General features: G+C 45.8%; 1 protein-coding gene across 1 annotated transcript in view; it reads left to right on the forward strand.

Annotated features, from left to right (window-relative positions):
• The first annotated feature begins 5,844 nt into the window (after window positions 1-5,844).
• LOC115081143 (extracellular calcium-sensing receptor-like) overlaps window positions 5,845-23,980 on the forward strand; it is a 33,925-nt gene continuing 15,789 nt past the window's right edge. Inside the window, exons 1-3 of the mRNA XM_029585650.1 lie at window positions 5,845-6,102; window positions 7,248-8,087; window positions 16,059-16,286. Of these exons, the coding sequence (XP_029441510.1) occupies window positions 5,845-6,102; window positions 7,248-8,087; window positions 16,059-16,286 (1,326 nt within the window). The remainder of the gene's footprint in view (window positions 6,103-7,247; window positions 8,088-16,058; window positions 16,287-23,980) is intronic.

The following is a 23,980-nucleotide window of genomic DNA, read 5'->3' on the forward strand; positions in this document are numbered from 1 at the left end:
CCCACTCCCCTTTGAAATTCTTCAAAGTTTTAGTCTTCACCACTTCCTCCGGAAGGGCATTCCAGGCATCCCCCACCCTCTCCATGAAGAAATACTTCCTGACATTGGTTCTGAGTCTTCCTCCCTGGAGTTTTAAATCATGACCTCTGGTTCTGCTGATTTTTTTGCAACAGAAAAGGTTTGTTGTTGACTTTGGATCATCAAAACCTTTCAAGTATCTGAAAGTCTGTATCATATCACCTCTGCTCCATCTTTCCTCCAGGATATACATATTTAGATTCTTCAATCTTTCCTCATAAGGCATTCGATGAAGGCCATACACCTTTTTGGTCGCCCTTCTCTGGACCTCCTCCATCCTGTCTCTGTCCCTTCAGAGATACGGTCTCCAGAACTGAGCACAGTACTCCAGATGAGGCCTCACCAAGGACCTGTACAAGAGGATAATCACTTCCCTTTTCTTACTCAATATTCCTCTCTCTATGCAGTCCAGCATTCTTTGGCTTTAGCTATCGCCTTGTCACATTGTTTCACTGACTTCAGATCGTTAAACACTATCACCCCAAGGTCTCTCTCCTGCTCTGTGCACATCAGCCCTTCACCCCATAACAAATACAGTTCTTTTGGATTTCCACACCCCATATGCATGACTCTGTACTTCTTGGCATTGAATCTCAGCTGCCATATCTTTGACCAGTCTTCCAGCTTCCTTAAATCCCATCTCATTCTCTCCACTCCTTCCGGCGTGTCCACTCTGTTGCAGATCTTAGTATCATCCGCAAATAGACAAACCTTACCTTCTATCCCGTCCGCGATGTCGCACAGGACCGGTCCCAACACCGATCCTTGCGGCACTCAGCTCATCACCACTCTCTCTTCCAAGTAAGTTCCATTTACCATCACACATTGTCTTCTGTCCTTCAGCCAGTTTGTTATCCAGGCCACCACCTTGGCACTCACTCCCAAGCTTCTCATTTTATTCACTAGCCTCCTGTGCAGGAACGTATCAAAAGCTTTGCTGAAATCCAAGTAGATGATATCTAGTGCTCTTCCACAATCCAATTCCTTAGTCACCCAATCAAAAAAGTCTATCAGATTCGTCTGACAGGACCTTCCCATGGTGAAACTATGCTGCCTCTGGTCCAGCAATTCTGCTGCTTGTAGATAGTTCACTATTCTTTCCTTCAGCAGCGACTCCAATACTTTTCCCACCACCGAGGTGAGGCTAACCGGCCTGTAGTTTCCAGCCTCCTCTCTGCTCCCACTCTTCTGAAGAGGGACCATCACCGCTCTTCTCCAATCACTCAGCACCACTCCCGTTTCCAGGGATCTATTGAACAGGTCACTCAGCGGAGCTGCCAGCACATCTCTGAGCTCTTTCAGTATCCTGGGATGAACTTCACCAGGCCCCATGGCTTTGTCCACTTTCAGTTTTCCTAGCTCTTCCCATACATTCTCTTCCATAAACAGAGTTTCATCCATTCCACTCCCTTCCATTTTCTTATTAACTAGCGTTGGTCCTTCTCCGGGGTCTTCTTTAGTGAACACTGAACTGAAGAATTTGTTTAATATTTCTGCCATTTCTTCATCTGTCTCGACCCATTGATCATTTTCACCTTTCAGTATGGCAACTTATTAATCATTATTAATGTGGATTTGTAGAAATCTACAGTTTATCTCTTTGATAAGTAGCTTGGAGTCTATCCACCCTTTGAAATCCTGCCAGATATTGTGATGTGGATTGGCCACTGTTGGAAACCGGATATTTCATTGCCTAATTTCTTGTTAATCATAATAATTTTGTTATATTTAAAGTATTTGATTTATGTTTATTTTACTTTATATTATATTCAATTTTTATGTTATTTTATTTTATTATTGCCATATTTTATGCATTATTTTAAATTGCTTTGATTTACCGCAGTAAGAAGTAGTGATTAATCAAGTTAATAAACTAAACTAAACTAATACTGGTCTTGATGGACCTTTGGTCTCACACAGTATGGCAAGTCTTATGTTCTTATGTAAATTAAATACAAATCTAACAACTTGTAATACAAATGGTCCACATTAGGGATGTGAATCATTTTTTGACTATTTAAAATATCGTCCGATATATTTTAAATCGTCAAAAATCATTAGAGCCGCGACACAATAACAATTCCCCCGATTTATCGTCAAAAAATCGTAAATCGGGGGAAGGGGGAGGGGAAGGGGGAGGGCGGGAAAACCAGCACACTAAAACAACCCTAAAACCCACCCCGACCCTTTAAAATAAATCCCCCACCCTCCCGAACCCCCCCAAAATGCCTTAAATTACCTGGGGTCCAGAGGAAGGGTCCTGGTGTGATCTTTTACTCTCGGACCTCCGTGCGTTGTAGAAATGGCACCGGCGCTACCTTTGACCTGTCATATGACAGGTCAAAGGTAGCGCCGGTGCCATTTTGTTTTTTTGTCCCCCGACGTCAGGAGCATAGGAGATCGCTCCCGGACCCCCGCTGGACCCCCAGGGACTTTTGGCCAGCTTGGGGGGGCCTCCTGACCCCCACAAGACTTGCCAAAAGTCCAGTGGGGGTCCGGAACGATCTCCTACCGCGAATCGTTTTTCCGTACAGAAAAACGATTCGACTGCAGGAGGTCATTCCGGACCCCCGCTGGACCCCCAGGGACTTTTGGCCAGCTTGGGGGGGGCCTCCTGACCCCCACAAGACTTGCCAAAAGTCCAGCGGGGGTCCGGAACGACCTCCTGCAGTCGAATCGTGTTGCCGTAAGGCCGGTTTTCGATTTACACGATTTACACGATTTACACGATATTTAAAAAACCCAAACTGCGATTCCCTCCCCCTCCCAGCCAAAATCAATCGTTAAGACGATTGATCACACGATTCACATCTCTAGTCCTCATAGACACAAATTAACAGAATAACTATTATTCAGTGCAACAACTGTAGTGCTTTAGTCCTAAAGCATACTATCTCAAAGCATAAGATTTTTCCTTTTTGCCTTCAGCTGTCTGTAATAATAAAAGAATATGACTGACCTGAATGTTGAATTGTCACTGATTAAAAATACCTCCCAAAGTGTCAGCATCCAAGATATATCCCCACCCCCAGAGAGGATTCAGAAATCCAGGAATAAATGATCCCCAGGTTCTAATAAATCTAAAACCCTGTTTCTTTCACCATTTGTCTCATCCAAACTTTGAGACTTTGGAGCTTAGCCTGCCTCTGTGGTCCATGTGGGTATTTGGAACATTTCTGAGAATAATTCCCTGGAAGTTCTAGATTTTAATCTCCTACCTTAAAACATTAATTTGGCTTTCAGAACCTCTCTTCTGTACTTTCCTATGTCTTTGGTACCCACATATACTATGACAGCTGGCTCCTCACCATAAAATCATTTTTAGATGACACACGAGGTCTGCTACCTTAACACCAGGCAGGAAAGTTACCAAGTGATCCTCATGTCTACCAGCCACCCATCTATCTACATTCCTAATGATTGATTCACCAATGATAATGGCAGTCCTCATCCTTCCTACCTATGCAATCATCCATAGAAGGATATCCTCAATGTGAGAGGATAACTCATCACCTGTAGAGCAGATCCTAGCTAAAGTATAAATTCTTGCCACATCAAGGTGATGATCTTCTTGCAGACAAGATAGCCCCATCCAGCTGATAGACTGTTGTCTGCATAATTCTGCTTTAAATATGTTACAAAATTTTTAATTCGTTAGATGTATTTGGTTCATTTTTGTTTGCTCTGCCAATGACCCATAATTGCCCCACAGGATCTGAAATTTTAGTCAATGTTAATTTTTCATTTTGTCTGAGGACACCATTTGCAAAAAATCTTCCCAATCCCTAATTTGACAATAATCTCTGTATATCAAGGGTTGAGTATGGGGTGTGTGGAAGGGAAAAAAACAAACAAATCCCACCAAAGGCATAAGATTACTTTTTTATAAAGTTTAGAGACAGCTCCCAACAAATAGATAATCTGTACTACAGTTTAAGCACATTCGTTTCAGCCAACAGAATACCCCTGATGAGGGGGGAGATGATAGAGGTCTTTAAGATCATGAGAGGTCTTGAACGAGTAGATGTGACTCGGTTATTTACACTTTCGAATAATAGAAGGACTAGGGGGCATTCCATGAAGTTAGCAAGTAGCACATTTAAGACTAATCGGAGAAAATTCTTTTTCACTCAACGCACAATAAAGCTCTGGAATTTGTTGCCAGAGGATATGGTTAGTGCAGTTAGTGTAGCTGGGTTCAAAAAAGGTTTGGATAAGTTCTTGGAGGAGAAGTCCATTAATGGCTATTAATCAATTATACTTAGGGAATAGCCACTGCTATTAATTCAATCAGCAGCATGGGTTCTTCTTAGTGTTTGGGTAATTGCCAGGTTCTTATGGCCTGGACTGGCCACTTTTGGAAACAGGATGCTGGGCTTGATGGACCCTTGGTCTGACCCAGCATGGCAATTTCTTATGTTCTTATGACTGTCAAATCCTAGTTCTTCCCTGTGTAAAGTTCTGAGCTCCCCGGTTGCAGCTTCCTTATGTTGAACCAAGAGAGTCCAGAACCATTCTACTCCTAGCTGTAGGTGCAGCCATTATCTATCTCTCCTTCTCTCTCTCGCTCTCTCTTTCTCTCTCTCTCTAATCTTACCGTCCCAGTAAAGGTAGTGGAGGCAGAAATATTTCATGAAAGTCTTGGATAAGCCCAGAGGATCCATCACTGTAAAGAAATAAGGAGAAAGCCAGAGATGGCATTGCATCAAGAAGTAAGATTGAATGGCCCTTATGGTGCTTATTTTCTAACATAGTCAGTTTTTCTACATACAAAATAGGGGCTTTGGAACCTAAATCAACAATAACCAGGTGAGTGCACTCAGGGATGTGTTTTGGAGGCATGTTCTGAAGTGTATGTTCATAATTTTATCCACAGAATAAGCATATTTGTAAACTCATTGTATGTAAGTATCTTGTGTTTGTAAATCAGCTGGGTTTGTGCATTGCAGGCTGGATGCTGTATTGAAAATATATCCTCTGGAGACCATTTTAAAAGGATTTCTGCACATAAAAGGCTGTTGCAATTTGCTAGTTTTACACTTGTAACTCCTTTGAAAATTCACTCCATAGGGCTGAATTTTCAAGAGGGTTAACAAACTAAGCGGTAGATTTTAAGATGTGCGCACGGTACCCGGGACACACACATGGACATCTGATTTTATAACATGAGCGTGTAGGTGCGCACATGTTATAAAATTGGGGGTCAGCGTGTGCAAGGGGGTGCACCATTGTGCAACTTGCACGCACCGACGCCCGCGGCCTTCCCCCATTCTCTTGGAGCAGCCTGAGAGGGAACTTCCCAACCCCCTAACCTAACCCCCCTTCCCCTTCCCCTAACCTTCGCTCTCCCTAGCCCTCACCTAGAACCCCCCAACCTCTATATTACCTAATGCGCCTGCCTCCAGGCAGGCGCAGGTTGCACGCACCGGCAGCCTGCAGGCACGTGATCCCCCGGCACAGCGGCAAATGGCCACTGTGCTGGGACCCTCTGGCCCTGCCCTGTCCCACCCCATCCTCACCCCTTTTTCGAAGCCCTGGGACATACGCGCGGCCCGGGGCTTTACGCGTGTGGCTGGGCATTTCTAAAATAGGCCCGGTCTGCATAGGGTTTTTAAAATCCAGGCCTAAATTGCTAAGATAAATGCTACTTTTACCCATGTAACTCCTTTGAAAATTCATTCCTTGCTGTACATTTGCTTACCTTCTATGTATATTTTCTGTAATTTATTTAGACTACAATTATTTTTTTACCAACATGTGAATGTCATGGCATTTGCCTTGAAAGAAATTAACAAAAACAACTACCTACTGCCCAACATCACCTTGGGGCTCTGGATATACGATTCCTGCAATGCCCCATCCAGGTCCCTGCAAGGTACAATGTGGGAACTCACCGGAAACAAAGACCCCATTCCAAATTATGCTTGCAGGGGGTCATCTCCATTAGCTGCAGTGATTGGAGATAACCAGTCTTGGATGTCCATAGCCGTAGCTCAGCTACTGGGAGTCTATAAACAGACACAGGTATGGATTAGTTATAAAAAAGTCTGAAATATCCTGCTGCCCTGGCTCATGGTAAAGACAATGTCAATGCATTGCTTCCTATCCTTCAACAGCCGGACTGAAGATGTGGGTGTATGTGAAATCATTATGGTTGCCATTGCTTATTAAAAATAATGAGTGTGTTGCAAATAGATTTATGGTCTGCTGGTTCATATAGTAAAGGAAAGCACATGGTTATAGTGTTGAAAATTTAATTGGTAAAGACTGTAAATGAATCAAAATCAACTATTTATTTTAATGCACCTTTGTCCCCTGACATGGGACATTGTTTCGCCGAAACTTCATTAGGAGGAACAACTCACACTGAAGTCATTTATAAGTAAGGTCTGAGAGAAAGTCTCATTAAAAGCTGAAAAAGATATAGCCATTTAGAAGGAAAGTCTTGAAACAATGTCTGAACAAGGACTCAATGAGACTTCTAACAACACATCTCTTTGACTCCTCTTTCAGACATAGGGGTAGATTTTAAAAGGTTGCGCGTGGGCGTACATGTGCATGCACTACCCGGCGCGTGCACATGTACACCAGATTTTATAACTTGTGCACGCAGGCGCATGCAAGTTATAAAATCCAGGGTCGGTGCGCGCAAGGGGGTGCACAATTGTGCAGCTTGCGCGTGCTGAGCTGCGCAGCCTTCCCCCGTTCCCTGCCAGGCCGCTCCAAAATCGGAGCAACCTCGGAGGGAACTTCCCTACCTCCCCCCCCCCCCCCACCTTCCCTTCCCCTACCTCCCCCACCCTTTCCAACCCTATCTTTTCTTTTTTCTTTCTTTTATTACTAAACTTACTTCAGCCCTGCCGGCGTGCGATCCCATGCACAGTGGCAAATGGCCGCTGTGCTTGGAGCCTCTCACCCCACCCCCAGACCACCCCCTTCCCGCCCCTTTAGTAAAACCCCGAGACTTACACATGTCCTGGGTCTTTACATGCGTTGCCGGGCCTTTTGAAAATTGGCCCGGCGCACGTAAGGCCATTTACTCCCGTAACCTTTTGAAAATCCGGCCCATACCGTATAAGAAAATGGAAGAAATAATATTATTATCACTCTCATAAATGCTGATCAAGGGTAAGAAAATCTAATTCATGTTGTTGGTGAAATTCTTCTAGATCAGCTATGCCTCAACTGTAGTCACTCTTAGTGATAAAATTCAATTTCCCTCTTTCCTCCGCACTGTTCCAAGTGATGATTTACAGTCTCTGGGCATCACCCAGTTGATCACCTTCTTTGGTTGGACATGGGTTGGAATCCTTGCTGAGAACAATGACTATGGACTGATTGGGAGTCAGATGCTAAAAGTAGAGCTGGTCAAGGCTGGGGTCTGCATAGCCTTTTATGAAATCATCCCCTTATTTTACTCTCAAGAGAAGATACAGCGCATTGTGGAGGTGGTGAAGAAGATGACAGCTAGGGTCATTGTGGTCTTCTCCTCTGCAGAGAATCTCTATCCAGTGATGCTGGCAATTGCAAAGAGCAACATAACTGGGAAAGTCTGGATTGCTTCAGATGGCTGGTCTGAATTTCCAATCTTTAATGAAAATAATTTCTTTAAACTTCTGAAAGGAACAATTGGAATCACTGTTCCTACAGGCAACATTCCAAGGTTCAAAGAGTACCTCTATGACCTTCATCCTTTCAAAGAAACAGAAGACATTTTTGTTGGGCAATTTTGGGAAGAAGCCTTTGGCTGCAGGTGGACTGATGCCAATGCAGACCAGGACACTCTTCAAGAACTAAGTATAGAAAGGAAACTCTGTACAGGACAGGAAAACTTGGGGACCCTTAATATCCGTTTCTTGGATACGACTAACCTAAGGTCAGTTTATAACAATTATAATGCTGTGTACATGGTGGCCCATGCCCTACATGCCATGTATACCTGTGAACCTGGAAAAGGACCTTTCTTCAATGGGACATGTGGGGATATCGAACACTTTGAGCCTTGGCAGGTATGGGCCAATTTTTGTTTAAGATATGTGATTATAAGTATGCATGACCTGTAGAGTTGACTAAATTTCAATGACACACAGTGCGAAGTAAATTTTTTAAAATGCATCTAACTGCAGTAGCATGTGTACTATATACTTTTCAGCCTACAAAAACTTAACTGGTCTAAAAATACCAGCTCCTTGCGCACATTAATAAATATGGGATTATTTAAGTGGCTAAAAGGTTATGTGGATGCTTAAGTAGTATTCAAATGTTATTATTAAAGTTTAATGTTTTTATATATTGCCATATCAAAGTAGTGCTCTGAGCAATATGCAGCATTCATAAAATTTGATAAAAATATATATTTAACCGGCCGTATTCCCCTCAGCTGCTTCAGCATGTGGAAAAATGCATGGATTCATGCTTAGGGCAACAGGATAACCTTTGGGGCCCAAGGGATTTAAAAAATGTAGTCCAAACATCTTGGCATTCCAAAGAAAAAATTATTGCAAAAAGACAAAATATCCAGGGTGCAGGCAAAGCAGATTCCATAGTTTATAAGATAATCCAAAAGCACATAAAAGAGTTACTCACTTTCTCATGTCACTTGAGTATAATCCAAATGAAGAGATTTCCCTCTCAGGTCCTCAGTACGGCCTTTTCCTTCCTTTAGGCCCCACTGAAGAACAGGAAACTTCTCCTCCTTCACCACACAACTCACTGAGATAAAATATGATAGATGATGTATTTGGGGTTCCACTACTTCCAGTAGGTGTTTACTAGGGATGTGCAGAAGGAAAAAATGTGCTGCGTTTCAGAATTCGTTTCGCCAGGACCCAAATCCATTGCATTCATTTCATAGGGGGAAAAAACAATTTGTTGATAAGTTTTATTCATTTTCCAATTTCCCATTAAAGTCAATGGGGGAAGTATTTGCAGCCTATTTTTGGCTGCAGAATTGGAGTTTTCTTATCAATTCTGATGAAACTTCTGGGGAGCAATCATCAGAACGAGAAAAGAGCTCCAAGGTACTTAGACTGTGGCAAAGTGGCACCAACATGGCATGAATAGCCTAAGGCACTTTAAAGGGGCAAAGGTGTACCAGGAGTGGCAAGAGTGCTTTAACAGAGGTGAAAAGCAGTAGGGAGAGTGTCAAAAACACAGCACAGCTTCAAAACAGAGCACCGATAACAAATGCATGAACCCTCAAAGGCAGCACGACAGGCAAAGCGGCAAGATAAGTGGCATCAAGATCCTACAGCACAATCAAGGGGGAACATGGTAAGCAGAAAGACTAGCCCCAACACACTGAGGAACCATGATAGTGGCAAGAACACCACAAGGAGTTGAGTGAGTCATCTGGTGTATGGCAGCAAAACAGAGTGGCAAAAAGTTGACAGGGGAAAGACACGCTGGCAGAGCAGAGGTAGTCTGGTCCCTGTGGTTTTCATAGGGCCAAGACAGGCTGGCAGAGCTGAGGTACTCAGATCCCTGTGGTTTTGATAGGGGCAAGACAGGCTGGCCCCAGGGAGAGTTCCCTTTCCTTTGCACAGGAAAGGGCTCCCTAGAATGGGTTTGCCCCTAGAGTGGGGTGTTTCCATTGCCTTCTAGTGAGCTCTCGCTGGTCTTTTAAAATATGGTGGATGTAGCTGATATACAAATGAAAATTTTCAAGGCTGAGGTGGAGGTGGGTGCATGTGAGCAGTGGTTCAACATGGGTCAGAGGATACATACAGGCTGGCTACACCCGAGGAGAGTTCCCTTTCCTTTGAGTAGGGAAGGGCTCCGAGGAATGGGTTGGCCCCTAGAGTGGAGCACGAACCTTCAAAGCGTGGCAATGTGCAGGAGGGTCCATGTGAACAGCGGTTCAACATGGGTCAACCAATGCTAAGGTATAGGCTGCTACACCGGGGAGAGTTCCCTTTCCTTTGAGCAGGAAAGGGCTCTGCGGAATGGGTTGGCCCTGAAGCGTCCGACTGAAAAAACGACCCGGTAGTAAAAAACAAAGCTCATCTCTAGTGGGTGCACCCTGAGAAGCAATGCCAGGGATATCAGTCACACTCTGTGCCTGCGCTGACTACTCTTCCTCCTCATCATCATCAGTTTCATCTCTTCCCTGCAGCACTGAAGTGGAGGCTAAGACAGGACTAACGAATCCTCCTAAACCTTCGTCAGCTATTCTTCCATTTTTGATATTGAGAATCCCACATAAGATGATTCTTCATTGGAATCAGAAGTAAACAGTGCCTGCGCTACATTTTCAATGCTGAGTCGATTCTGTCACACTGCTGCTTTTGGGTCTTATCCTTTTGTCTTACATGATTCAGCCTCCCCTTCCCTCACCTCCAAAACTACAGGGTCAGAAACAGGTGGTGGCGATGCACCATTTTTAGGTTTCATTTTTTTCTGGATGGAACTGCCTGCCACTGCAGAGATTTTAGATTGGAACAGGTCCCTTTTTAACTTTAAAGGGGGACTGTCACTCCCTTTTGAGGTGTCTCCTTTCCCAGTCCGTATCACTTGACTACATCTAGCTTTCCCTGACATTATGGATTTAATGTCAGTGCCTACTAGGGATTCCGATTAAAAGAATTATTTCCAAAAGAGGCCCACTGGGGATTTGCCACTCGAGACCACCACTGTCCCAATATGCGTGAGTCTGCAAAACTGGCTGCCCACAGGCACAGTGCCTTGATGTGTGCACTAATGTAATGTATGTGCAGACAACATATGTCCGCAAAAAGTTGTAACTAACTATAAAAGATGCCCACTGGGGATTTGCCTTCAGAGACCACCGCTGTCCCAATATACGTGAGTCTGCAAAACTACCCAGTGCCCACTGTTATTGATGCCCAGTGCAATGCCTTCTTGGATTAAAAGAGCACAGAGAGACAGTGAGTTCAATAAAACAAAAACTGCAGTTATGCCAGTTAACAAAAAAGCCTGGCTTGGCATAGCAGCAAAATCGATGAAATATCTCTTTCAATGGCAATTCTATCAAACTAGCTAGAAATTGAATATATGTCCATCCCACAACACCCAAATGCTGCTTGCAACCTAATCCAGGGGGTAAAATAAGAAGCAAAATGCCACTGCTAGTGCTAGCAGCTTCTCTTAGTGGCACTGACAGAGAGACTGTCTCAGATCAATTAAAAAAAAAGAGTTAAAAAAAGCAGGGCTAGCTGGCACTGCAGCGAAATTGAACAAATATCTTTTTCTATCAAAGTAGCTAGCAATTGAATACAGATTTGATACACTCAGACTAGCTCTGAGTTCAACCACCTCCCCACCATCCCTGCCAAGAAAGTGCGTGGCACGTTGTGTGCTTCACGTATAAATATTGCTGCGTCATCAGGAAGAACAGCATCACAGAGCACTGAGTAAGAGCGGCGATTGGCGACATTACAAAAAATGCTTAGCTCTGATAGGTTGCATTCTGGTCTCCTTGCCAACCTGTCTGTCCCACTCTATGACAGGGCTGTGAGGTCACTTATGACTCACAGGAAAGGGCTGGTTTTTGCTATCTCCTATTTCAAATGGCCACTAAGAAATCACTGCGAGCCAAAAGAATGAAACTAATGATATGTTTGTATTCATTGGGGGATGGCGATCCATTTCGCAAACCCACTAATAGAACTGATACATTGCGGATTGCCAATATGTTGCAAACGAATGCACATCCCTAGTCTTTACTCATTAGCTCATACCAGGGAGAGACACTTGTACTCTGTCCAGAGGATCTAATATCTCCATGCAATATCTCTGATCTCCTCAGAACCAGATTCAGGTTTTAACACTTCAGAAATCCTCTTAATAACTCCATTCATGAGTCATGGAACATCTTATAAACCACTTCTAAAACCTGTCATCTTTGGGGGAAGGGCCCACCATTCACTCACTATCTCCTTCACCGCTACCCTTCCCCCCACCCCCCCATTTCTGGAAGGTTTCTAATAATAAACCATAACTGGTTGTACATAGGCAGCATATAAATAAATGTTGTCAGATCTGACAGTAGTCTCATATAGGTTGAGACAGATTAGGTACAGTAAATCAATCCAGGTGTACAGCAAGGATCAAATAAATATTCTGCCTCCATAAATAGGTGGGGAATATGCATTAAATATCAACACCCTGTCATCATCACTTACCAACACTCCCCTCTCAGGACCTACATCTAACACTCACCCCTCTAGCCCTCCCCTCCCGTCATCTCCCTCCTAATCAAAAAAAAAACAAAAACCAATAAGGAACCACAAATGCATTGCTTAACCTTTGTATATAAAGAATGTTATGATATATAACCTCATATACAACCTCATCTTGAACGAGTGTCGTATTCGGGGTTATATAACTTTGTATATTACCAGTGTACATAACGAAGGATTCTCTAAACCCTGTACATAACCCATCCCTATGTGTCATTGTTTTACCCTCCCCCCCCCCGTCACTCCTATTTTGAATCCCCCCTTCTTCAATTTATCTAGTTATTGTTCTGTTACCGAGTTCTTTTGCTTACTGTTCTTTGCAAAGGCAATGCCTATATATACTTTGGTTGTAAGTTACATGTGAACCGACACGATGTGCAAACGGTTGTCGGTATATAAAATCATTTAAATAAAATAAATAAATAAATAAGAATAGTTAAGAGGTAGGTGCATATGGCAGATGTTCTGTCCATGCTTGAGAACTCTCTGGATTTGGCCCAGGGACTCCAGAATTAAAAAGAAATTGCTGCATCTCTGGTTCAACATCCAAAAACTCTGGTTTCTGCTGCAGAATCAGGCCCCAGCATTGAAAGTTACCTGGGCCAGGCAGGGAGGAGAGGAGGATGGTCAGACTCAGGCCATATGGCCGCAAAAAGGAAGAGCATCAGCCTTTAGGTGGAAGAAGAAGGAGCTTGATTAGCCAGGACCCATGTGGGAGATGGAAATTATAAAATAACTATCGGCTCCTACACAAGGGAAGAAGAAACAGAACCAGTCAGGGTCCCATGTACGGGAAGGAAAATGAAAAATCAGTGCATGCTTTCAGGTAAATGAAAGTCAACTTATGCAGAGTCAGCAAATCCACCCCAATTTCTGTGCAGACATCCTGACCAGTTCCATGAAAATGCACCCAATTATGTTTCCTAAATCTTTTCTTTCTTTGTGTTGTAGTAATGTACTGATAAATAAGAAAATTCTAGGCTTCTCTTTCTTTGCATATTGTGATAAACTTTCTTACGTAAATATAAAGTATATCCAAATAGGTTACCATACATCAGCTTTAGAGATACAAGAGCCTTTTCCAGACAATCTGACAAAGAGCATCACAACTTGCAGTTTGTCCAGGACATATGAGATGACTGGGACTCTATACAAAGGTGTTTAGGATTCTCCTATGGCTTCTTTGTAATCTACAAAGCTGTTTACAGATTCCTACTGAAATTTTAGGGGTGTATGGAGTGTTTCAAGGAAACAAAATCTATTACAGTGAGCAATCAATGAGAAACACTATTGCAAATCTCCTCCTGTCCCTTCTCCACTTGGCTCTAACCCCAACATTTCAGGAGCTCCTCAGTTAGTCATAGGATCCATCTTCTATGACTCCTACAGGCTTATATACCAACAATCCTCTTGCCCCCTCCTCACAAGATGAAACTACTTTGTCCTGTGAACCATAGATTTGGCCAAGAACTCAAGTCACAGCTCCCTTGGAATTAAATCAACTGCTCCTCTTCAAGGAGTGCTTTTCCTTGGATGGTTAAAGTCATTGTTTCTAATTGTAGGCTGCCTGGTCGGTCCCATATCTGCTGATCAAGTCCAGGTTTTACCACATTATATGTGAAGACCTATTCTTATTTCTCTTAGAAAAACACAGATACTGGGCCCATACAAACAATGAAAGTAAAAACGCGACTGGACCATAATGATCAGTAGTAGATACAAAAATTGAAAACCTTTGCAGTGCACAGGTGAAAAAAATGAAAACCTTTGCAGTGTATATATATATATATTTATTTATTTAAAGAGTCTTCTATACCGATGTTAGTTGAAACATCACCTCTGTTTACATGGAACAAAAGCAACGGAAATTACAAGTAACAGGGGAAGGGTAGGGGGTACAAAAAACCAATAGGAGAGCAGAGAAGCATAGGAACAATTAACAAGTGAACTATAATGTCATAAGAACAAGGTCATAGTCAAATTCAGGTCATGATCCATCACAATTCAATATTCATCAAGGGTGTTGGGGAAAGGCTTGTTTGAATAGCCAGGTTTTGAGCTGGGCTCTGAATTTGGTGATGCAAGGTTCAAGTCTGAGGTGGATTGGGAGTGAGTTCCAGTGCATAGGTCCAGCAATGGAGAGCGCCTGATCCCTTGTAGCTGTGAGATGTGCTTTCTTTAGGGTTGGCACATGGAGGGACCCTTTTTTAGTGGTCCTTGTCGGTTGATTTGCAGGCAAATTGGAGGGGATCTACCAGCCAGTTGGAGTGATGGGACTATAAGGCTTTATGGATAATGGTCAGGGATTTAAAGAGGATGCGGGAGGGAATAGGGAGCCAGTGTAGGTCCTTCAGTATAGGGGAAATATGGTTGTATTTATGAGCATTGGAGAGGGTTCTGGCTACAGTGTTCTGTAGCATTTGGAGGGGCTTTAAGGAGGAGTAGGGTAGGCCAAGAAAGAGGGAGTTACAGTAATCCATCTTGGATGCCAGTGTAGCTTGGACGACAGTGCGGAAGTCACTAGCGTGAAGGAGAGGTTTCTCCTATGGCTATATATACATAGATAGATAGATATAGATATATACATATAGATAGATAGATATAGATAGATAAATATTAGGGGTGTGCATTCGTTTTAACGTATTGGCAATCTGCAACGTATATGCCATATTTGTTGTATTCATGGGGGTCACAAAATGTATGGCGAACCCCCCATGAATACAACAAATCACTAACGAATAAACCCCCACCCTACTGACCCCCCAAGACTTGCCAAAAGTCCCTGGTGGTCCAGCAGGGGTCCTAGAGTGATCTCCTGCGCTCAGGCCATCGGCTGCCAGTATTCAAAATGATGCCGATAGCCTTTGTTCTTACTATGTCACAGGGGCTACCGGTGCCATTGGTCGGCCCCTGTCACATGGTAGGAGCACAAGATGGTGCCGGCCGTCCATTGCTCCTACCATGTGACATTGGCCGACCAATGGCACCGGTAGCCCCTGTGACATAGTAAGAGCAAAGGCTATCAGTGCCATTTTGAATACTGGCAGCCGACAGCCCGAGTGCAGGAGATTGCTCCAGGACCCCCGCTGGACCACCAGGGACTTTTGGCAAGTCTTGAGGGGGTCAGGAGGATGGGGGGTTGTAGTTAATTAAATTTAAAGGGTTGGGATGGGGATTTTTTTGGGAAACGAATACATATGTAAATAATGAATGGATCGGGGTCTCCCGAGAATGGATGCAACAGATTTGGGTCCCAACGAATACGAATACCGAATGGGACGAATCCGTCCCTGCTGCACATCCCGAATGAATAAATAAATAAATAAATATATATTTTATATATATATATATATATATATATATATATATATATATATATATATATATAGATATAGATATATATATAGATATAGATATAGATATATATAGATATGAAGAGATATAGATACAGATATTTAATTTATAAATCTTGCCATATTTCATCTGCTCATTTAGCCTACCAAGGAGCCCAGCAGACTGGATCAACCACCTGGTTAGCTCAGAATGAAGTGTGATAAATGTAGTCAGTGTTGCTGAAGTGATATTTTAAGCTATATTTTAGGTGTGTAGACTTCAGTGATTATTAGGGTATTTATAATTGGTTAATCCGCCTGTTTCTCAGCTAGAAATGCATTACAAATTCTGGATATGGCTGGTAAGGCTTAGGTACAGCTCTATACCCATGAAATCAGGCTGTCATTGTATATAATTAATGCAAGCGTGTCTCCTTTCTCCGCACAGCTCCTGCATTATGTATGGAAGGTGCGTTTCCAGAACACCATGGGCCGGGAGATTTTCTTTGACCAAAAGGGCAACTCACCACCATCTTATGACATTCTAAACTGGCAACTGACTTCAAGTGGCTCCTTTGCCTATGTAAAGGTTGGCCACTATGACTCTGGAGCCGCCGGTGGGTGGGATATCAAAATCAATACCAGTGCCATCACGTGGAGTGAAGACTATGCACAGGTTAGATGACCCTCCCTGTTTTCATAGCCAAGTAATTGACAAGATGCTCAGAAGTAGTGATGGGAGGAACTTGAAGACCAATTTCAGATGTATTAATATTTGACTTGGATCTTTTCAATCAATCAAATTCAGCTTCAGATTGCTTTGAATCTGACTGTGATTTATTTTTCATTAATTAGAAGTTATCTGGGACCTTTAGCTCAGTAGTAGAGTCACCACCCCAAAATCCAGGGTTTGCCAGTCTGTATCTTGGGAAGGCTTCTATGGGAAGAAATATTGCAACAGTCAGAACTAATTTTATTTATTTTCCTCCTTGCATTATACTTCAGAGTGGAATACATTTAGAAATTGTAGATTTTTCCCTAGCACCAGAGGGCTTACCATCTAAGGAAGTCATTTACTAAGCCATGGCATTTTTAAATACAGCGGTATTTTTCCCGGAATTAAAATACTGCCAAGAAAATTTACTGTTACTTTATTTGGCCCTAAAATTTCACACAAAGGCATCCCCAAGACTTTGGGGGCTGACATAGCTTAAAGGGGCTGATCAGTCCAGACTAACAGCCTCTGAGGTGTTTAAAAGTGTTGCATTCGGTAGTCCGCGGAACAAGCCCATGGACCACCGCTCTTACCTCCAGCCCAGGCTTGTGCATACTGCCTCCTGATACTGTGGCCAGCCTCCCCAGTGAAGAAGCGGACCTCCATTGTAATGCGGCTAGGCCACCAACACCACCAACATCAACCTCTGTAGGGGAATTCCATAGGCACACACGTGCATGACTTGCCACTTTTCAAAGAACCCATGGCAATAAATTCCCTGCAGCGCCCTTTCATGAAATCAAAGTTCCCCAGTACTTAAGGCCTCTTCTCCCTGAATTCAACATCTCTGCAATAGGTCGACTCCTTCGGAGAAGTGCATTGTCTTTGCTTTGTTCCTGTTCCTGATTCCTTTTTCTTGATGCTGTGTTCCTGATTTGTGTTCCTGAGTTCCTGTGTCTTGTTCCTGGTTCTGTGTCAGCAGTTGGTCTGTGTTTTGAGTTCTTGTCGTCTTCTTAGTGGTCAATCTTCTACTCATCAGTCTTCTACTCATCCTGTGTGTTTCCTTGTCCTCCATCGTTCCTTCCCTTGGATGAATTTCTGGCCTTGACTTCGAATTGGATTTCTGTTTGACCTCTGCCTGAAACTGACCAATGCCAGTTCCCGTTTCTGAATGAACTCCACCTGCCACTGATGGCTGCCTTTACCCTGCTGAATTCTGCCTGCCTCCAAACACAGCTTGAACCTTACCTTTATTGCCTGCCAACAGCACTGACAGCTGCTGGACCCTGACTTCACTTATTCTTTGCTAGCTGGTGTGCAACATCATCAGATCCACAGATCTTCACTTCTGCAGAGGCTCGTGCCTAAATCCAGCTGGCACAAGCACCCGAGGACTCAACCTAAGGGCAACAAGGGCTGGTATTGGTGAAGTTCATGTTGGGCCTCTGCTTTAGCCAGGTCCACCAGCCAACAGTGGGAACATGCAGGACTCATCCCAGTAGGTTGCCCCAACTCCACCTTGGCCTAGGTGCCCACAGCCATAAAGGATTGCCGAGTTCATGGTGGATGGCTCAGGCTTTCAAGCAGTCCCAGTTCTAGCAAAGAGGATTCAAGAGCATCGGTAGTTTTAGACCTCCTGGAAGCATCTACAGAGCAACTAGGTGCCTGCCTGGATACAGCGGTAACTTTGGCTGCTCCTGTACTGCCTACAGCTGTCCTACTACCTCCGGCCACACCGTCTCAACCTACTCTGCATTTGCTGGCTCCACCTAGGTATGCTGAGGACTCAAAACAGTGTTGAGGGTTCTTGAATCAATATTATATGCATTTCTCCCTTCATCCGGCACTGTTCCCCAGTGATTCTATAAAAATAACCTTTGTGCTTTCCCTTCTGGATGGTAAAGCCTTGGCCTAGGCATCTCCATTATGGAAGTACACAGATCCTCTACTCCAGGAACTGCAACAGTGTCAGAGCCTTCAATCTGGTATTTGATGAACCCAGCTGGCTGGTGAGTCAGTTAGGACCTCCTTCACTTATGCCAGGGGAACCGGACCCTGATGGACTATGCCATAGAATCTTTTACCCTGGACACAGAGCTTAACTGGGGAGAAGAGAATCTTTGCAGCATCTTCTCAGAAGGTCTGTCCTCCTGAATCAAGGATGAGCTGGCCATGCGATACCTTCTGGAATTCCTGGATGATCTCATCGACCTGGCTGGGAGGATCGACCATCAACTCCAACAACGGGAGAGGGAACTCCACACTCTGTGCAGACCTATTGTGCTAGCTCCATGTTTTCAGTGCCTCCTCTCTCCTCTACCTACAGCATCATTGGTACAAATGTGCCCCAAGGAACCTATGCAGCTCGGTCAGGATTTCCTTGGCCCTGAGGAGAGGCTTTTTCAATGCCAGCTGTGCATATGTCTCTAATGCTCCAGGAATGGGCACCAGTTCACGCAATGTGGGGTGAAGCCAGGAAACTACACAGCCTAGGACCATGAGGGGAGGTGGTCCTAGGCTTCATGACCCCAGCACCTCAACTGACATTCCGGGTGACAATTGCAGTAAATGATGAAGAATACACCAAACAGTAGAGATGTGAATCGTGTGATCGATCGTCTTAACGATCGATTTTGGCTGGGAGGGGGAGGGAATCGAATCGTCGCAGTTTGGGTTTTTTAAATATCGTGTAAATCGTGAAAATCGAAAACCGGCACACTAAAACATCCCTAAAACCCACCCCGACCCTTAAAAATAAATCCCCCATCCTCCCGAACCCCCCAAAATGCCTTAAATTACCTGGGGTCCAGTGGGGGGGTCCCGGTGTGATCTTCCACTCTCGGGCACACTAAAACAAACCTAAAACCCACCCCGACCCTTTAAAATAAATCCCCCACCCTCCCGAACCCCCCCAAAATGCCTTAAATTACCTGGGGTCCAGAGGAAGGGTCCCGGTGTGATCTTTTACTCTCGGGCCTCCGGTACGTTGTAGAAATGGCGCCGGCGCTACCTTTGCCCTGTCATATGACAGGGCAAAGGTAGCGCCGGCGCCATTTTTTTTTTGTCCCCCGACGTCAGCGTAGGAGATCCGTACAAAATGGCGCCGTATGGCTGGCGCTATTTTGTACGGAAACACGATTCGCGTGCAGGAAGTCGTTCCCGGACCCCCGCTGGACTTTTGGCAAGTCTTGTGGGGGTCAGGAGGCCCCCCCAAGCTGGCCAAAAGTCCCTGGGGGTCCGGGAGTGATCTCCTACGCTCCTGACATCGGGGGACAAAAAACAAAATGGCGCCGGCGCTACCTTTGACCTGTCATATGACAAGGCAAAGGTAGCACCGGCGCCATTTCTACAACGCACCGGAGGCCAGAGAGTAAAAGATCACACCGGGACCCTCCCTCTGAACCCCAGGTAATTTAAGGCATTTTGGGGGGATTCGGGAGGGTGGGGGATTTATTTTAAAGGGTCGGGGTGGGTTTTAGGGTTGTTTTAGTGTGCCGGTTTTCCCGCCCTCCCCCTTCCCCTCCCCCTTCCCCCGATTTACGATTTTTTGACGATAAATCGGGGGAATTGTTATTGTATCGCGGCTCTAACGATTTTTGACGATTTAAAATATATCGGACGATATTTTAAATCGTCAAAAAACGATTCACATCCCTACCAAACAGTCCTTGGTTGATTCCGGCTCTGGGGAGAACTTTGTTATGAACGCCCTGTTCATCATCTGCAGCTTCCTACTGTTCCCAGGAGAACTTTGCTGATCATTTCCTCCATTCAAGGGGACATGTTATCCGGCCAGATCACACTTGCCACAGCATCCTTGACTATATGCATTGGCTTTCTGCATGTGGAGAATCTAGTTTTCCACATTATTGATAGAGATGTTCATCCTATCATGTTAGGCCTCCTGTGGCTCCAACTCCACTTTCTGCAATTTGACTGGGCCTCATGGCAGCTCACCAGCTGGAGCTCTCACGGCCACAGCTCCTACCTCAAATGGGTAGAACCACCAATCCGCCTACCCTTGGTGACCACCCTAGCAGGTCTTCCCTCACAATACACAGGTCGATACAGTAACGTTGAGTTAAAGATTCCCGGTCTGTAACGTGCTGGGAGCGCACAATACAGACGAGTAAGGCCATCCAGCGATACAGTCTCCAGTTTCACGCGTCCTTAGCGCTTCCTAAACCCTTTCCTAAACCCTTTCCGCACCCAGCATGTAAATGAACGAAAAAGCTGTATAATGAAGGAATTAGCTATTCCCCTGCGATACTGTAATGGGCGCTGATATTATCTCCTCCGTAACCCGCTGTTCTGCCGCGGCCTTAACCTGCTAGTTTACCGCCTCCCCCTAGTAGGAGTTAGTGTAGTGTAGTGTAGTGTAAAAACATTGCTTACCCGCCCTGGTCCCGTCCGGTCTCCTGCAGCCCCGTCCGGTCCCCTCCTCCCGAAGCAAAAAAAAACCAAACGAAAAAGTAGCAAGGCTCGGGCCTGCTATGGTAAGTGTAAAAAGTGTAAAAAGTGTTAAAAACAAAAAACCTGTGTGTTATATAAAAAAATAAAACAATTTTAAATATCTGTCGGAGGGCCGTGGGTCCAGGCGGCCGGTGGGCGGCGGGCAGCCATCAGCGGCATACGGTAGTCCCTTCTCCCTTCCTCCCTCCCTCCCCTGCCTGGATGAGCGCCAAAATCGCACGGGCGGGTCGGCAGCGGGAGGGGGGGGGGCGGGAGCGGCGGGTAGGCGGCAGCGGGGTCCGGACTCTACAAAACTTACGCCGATACAATTGGTGGCCTAAAGTCAACCAGGACGCCCGGGCTTACGTGGAGTCCTGTCAGGCCTGTGCCCACCACAAAAGGATCTACGGCGCGACCCCGGGTCTACTGCAGCCTTTACCAGTGCCCGCAGAGCCTTGGACCCATCTGGCCACCGACTTTGTGGTCGACCTGCCACTATCTAGTGGCAATACAGTCATATGGGTGGTTGTAGACCGATTCAGTAAGATGGCACATTTCGTGCCCCTCCCGGGGTTGCCGTCTGCCCCTTAGCTGGCCCAACTGTTCATGCAGCATATTTTTCGGCTGCATGGCCTTCCTAAAAGCATCCTCTCAGATAGGGGACCTCAGTTTACCGCCAGGTTTTGGAGGGCCCTCTGCCAAAAGTTTGACGTTACCTTAGACTACACATCGGCGTACCATCCTCAGTCTAACGGTCTAGTGGAGAGGACTAACCAGATGCTAAAACAATTCCTCCGACTCTGTCAACGAAAAACAGGACGATTGGTCTAGCCTGCTACCTTGGGCGGAGTTTGCGCTCAACTCCCACCTCTCCTCTGCTACTGCTACTGGATCCTCGCCGTTTCAGATTGTGTATGAGAAGCAGACACGCCCTCCGCTGTCAGTCCCCATCACAGTTACGTCCCCCGTAGCTCAACTTTCAGCAGACGAGTTACACCGCTTGTGGATCTCCACACGACGCACATTGGTCCAAGCCAGTCAAACCGCTAAAAGATACGCAGATCAGCGAAGAAGGCTGTACCCCCTGTTCCGGCCAGGCCAAAAGGTATGGTTAAGTACCCAGTTCATCCGGCTGAAGCTGCCATCCAAACGACTGGCCCCGCGCTTTATCGGACCATTCCCCATCATCCGTCAAGTTGGAGCCGTGTCATACCAGCTTCGTCTGCCGCCTTCCCTCAAAATACACAACACCTTCCATGTGTCCCTCTTAAAGCCGTTGGTGTTGTCCTGGCCCTCCAGCACACCTCCGACTCCCCAACCTATTGCCTCCGAGAATGACCTCACTTTTCAGGTCCGCGAGGTCTTGGACATAAGAAAACACGGCAAGAAATGGGAGTACCTCCTAGCATGGGAGGGGTTTGGTCCCGAGGAGAACACCTGGGAACCATTGGCCAACATCCTGGATCGGGGATTGCTGGAGCAGTTCCACCGCGACCATCCAGATAAACCCAGGCCTCCGGGAAGGCGCCCTAAAGAGGGGGGTACTGTTGTGTTCCGCGCCCACGGCCATCCGTGGGCGCGGCCCCCTACCTCCTCTGATAACCAGGGCAGTGTCGGGACCGACTGCCCTGCCCCGAGCTCCGCACCCCCGCACGGCAGCGCGGGCCTTCGGGCTGGCCACCGGGATCAGAGCTGTCCCTGCTCCTCCCGCGTGGCCGCTGTTGCTCTCCTCCGCGGCCCGAATCCAAGATGGCCGCCGCCATGCTTGGACGCGAGGCCATGCCCCTTTTCCAGAGTTAAAGGGACCTCGCCCCTTTAATTGCCTGCAGCTGGTTCTTACCTCTAGGGCCAGAGGAAGTATATAAGGAGACTTCCTCTGACCATTCCTCGACTTGGCAACGTTCCTCTACGCTGTCTAGTCTGCTTGCTTCGGTGAGTTCCCTGCGCTTGGACTCTGGTTCCTGTTTCGTCTTGATGTTCCTGGTTCCTGACTTCGGATTGGCTTACAGTGATTCTCTGGTTCCTGACTTCGGATTGGCAAGTGGTGATTCTCTGGTTCCTGACTTCGGATCAGCAAGCAGTGACTCTCTGGTACACGACCTTGGACTGGTGAGCATTGATCCTCTGGCACTCGACCTAGGACTCCTTCAAGACTACCGTCTCCAAGGGCCCACCTAAGTCCCAGCGGCCCGGGTCCCTACGGGCTCCTCCCGGGGGGACCGCCATCTTCCAGGGCGAAGCTCCAGTTGGCCTTTGCACCGTCACCCTGACCTCTTGAGGTCCACCTAAGTCCCAGCGGTCGGGTCCCTACAGGCTCCTCCCGGGGGGACCGCAGACCACCAGTGGTGAAGACCGTCCTTCTGCTCATCTCCTTTTCCATCTCCACAGTAGCTTCTGTCTTCAGTGCCAAGGGTCAGCTGCTCTCCTCCTCTGTCCTGCCTCGCCACCCGACGAGAGAACCTACGGATCCTCCGCAAGGTGTAACATCACCTTGTCAGCCCAAGGGTCCACAAACTCGAGCATAACACAGGGTGTACCCATTTAGTGCCTTCTATAGTGATATCACACACTGAACACTTGCCACATTTCCTATGGGGTTTTTCTATCACATTTTCTATCCCGGATATTCCGTCCCCTTTTCGTAGCTATAAGGGTTTGTGTCCTTCCACAAAGTACATCAACAATGGCTATTATTGCCTCAATAAAAAAAAACATTGGCATATTGTGTTGCTGCATGGCATTTTCAATGAAGTTCCCCTTATAGCCACCAAAAGGGGACAGCATATCCGGGATAGAGTAGTCCATTCCCAATGTAGAGATGCCACTACAGATGTTGTCGGCACCCATAGAAAATGTGGCAATTGTTCAGTGTGTGATATCACTATAGAGGGCACTACGTGCGTTCGCCCTGTATCTGGATATGTAGTAGTTGAATGCTGAACAACTCGCTGGTCTGAATGACCAATTAGATTGGATGTATTTGACGTGAAGGATGATGATAGGTTGTTCCAGGAAACTCAGGTGAGGGTGGGGGATTCTAAATAATGAGAGTTAAAGGGTCGGGGTGGTTTTGGGGGTTGTTTTTGTGTGCCTTTTCTTCCTGTCCCCCCTCCAAAAATACGGGGGGGGACATCCTGATGGATGAGAAAATATCGTACGATATTTTCATCCGCCAGAAAAACAATTCACATCCCTACTTGTCA

The sequence above is a fragment of the Rhinatrema bivittatum genome, chromosome 19 (assembly GCF_901001135.1).
Source record: "Rhinatrema bivittatum chromosome 19, aRhiBiv1.1, whole genome shotgun sequence".
NCBI classification, from domain to species: Eukaryota; Metazoa; Chordata; class Amphibia; order Gymnophiona; family Rhinatrematidae; genus Rhinatrema; species Rhinatrema bivittatum.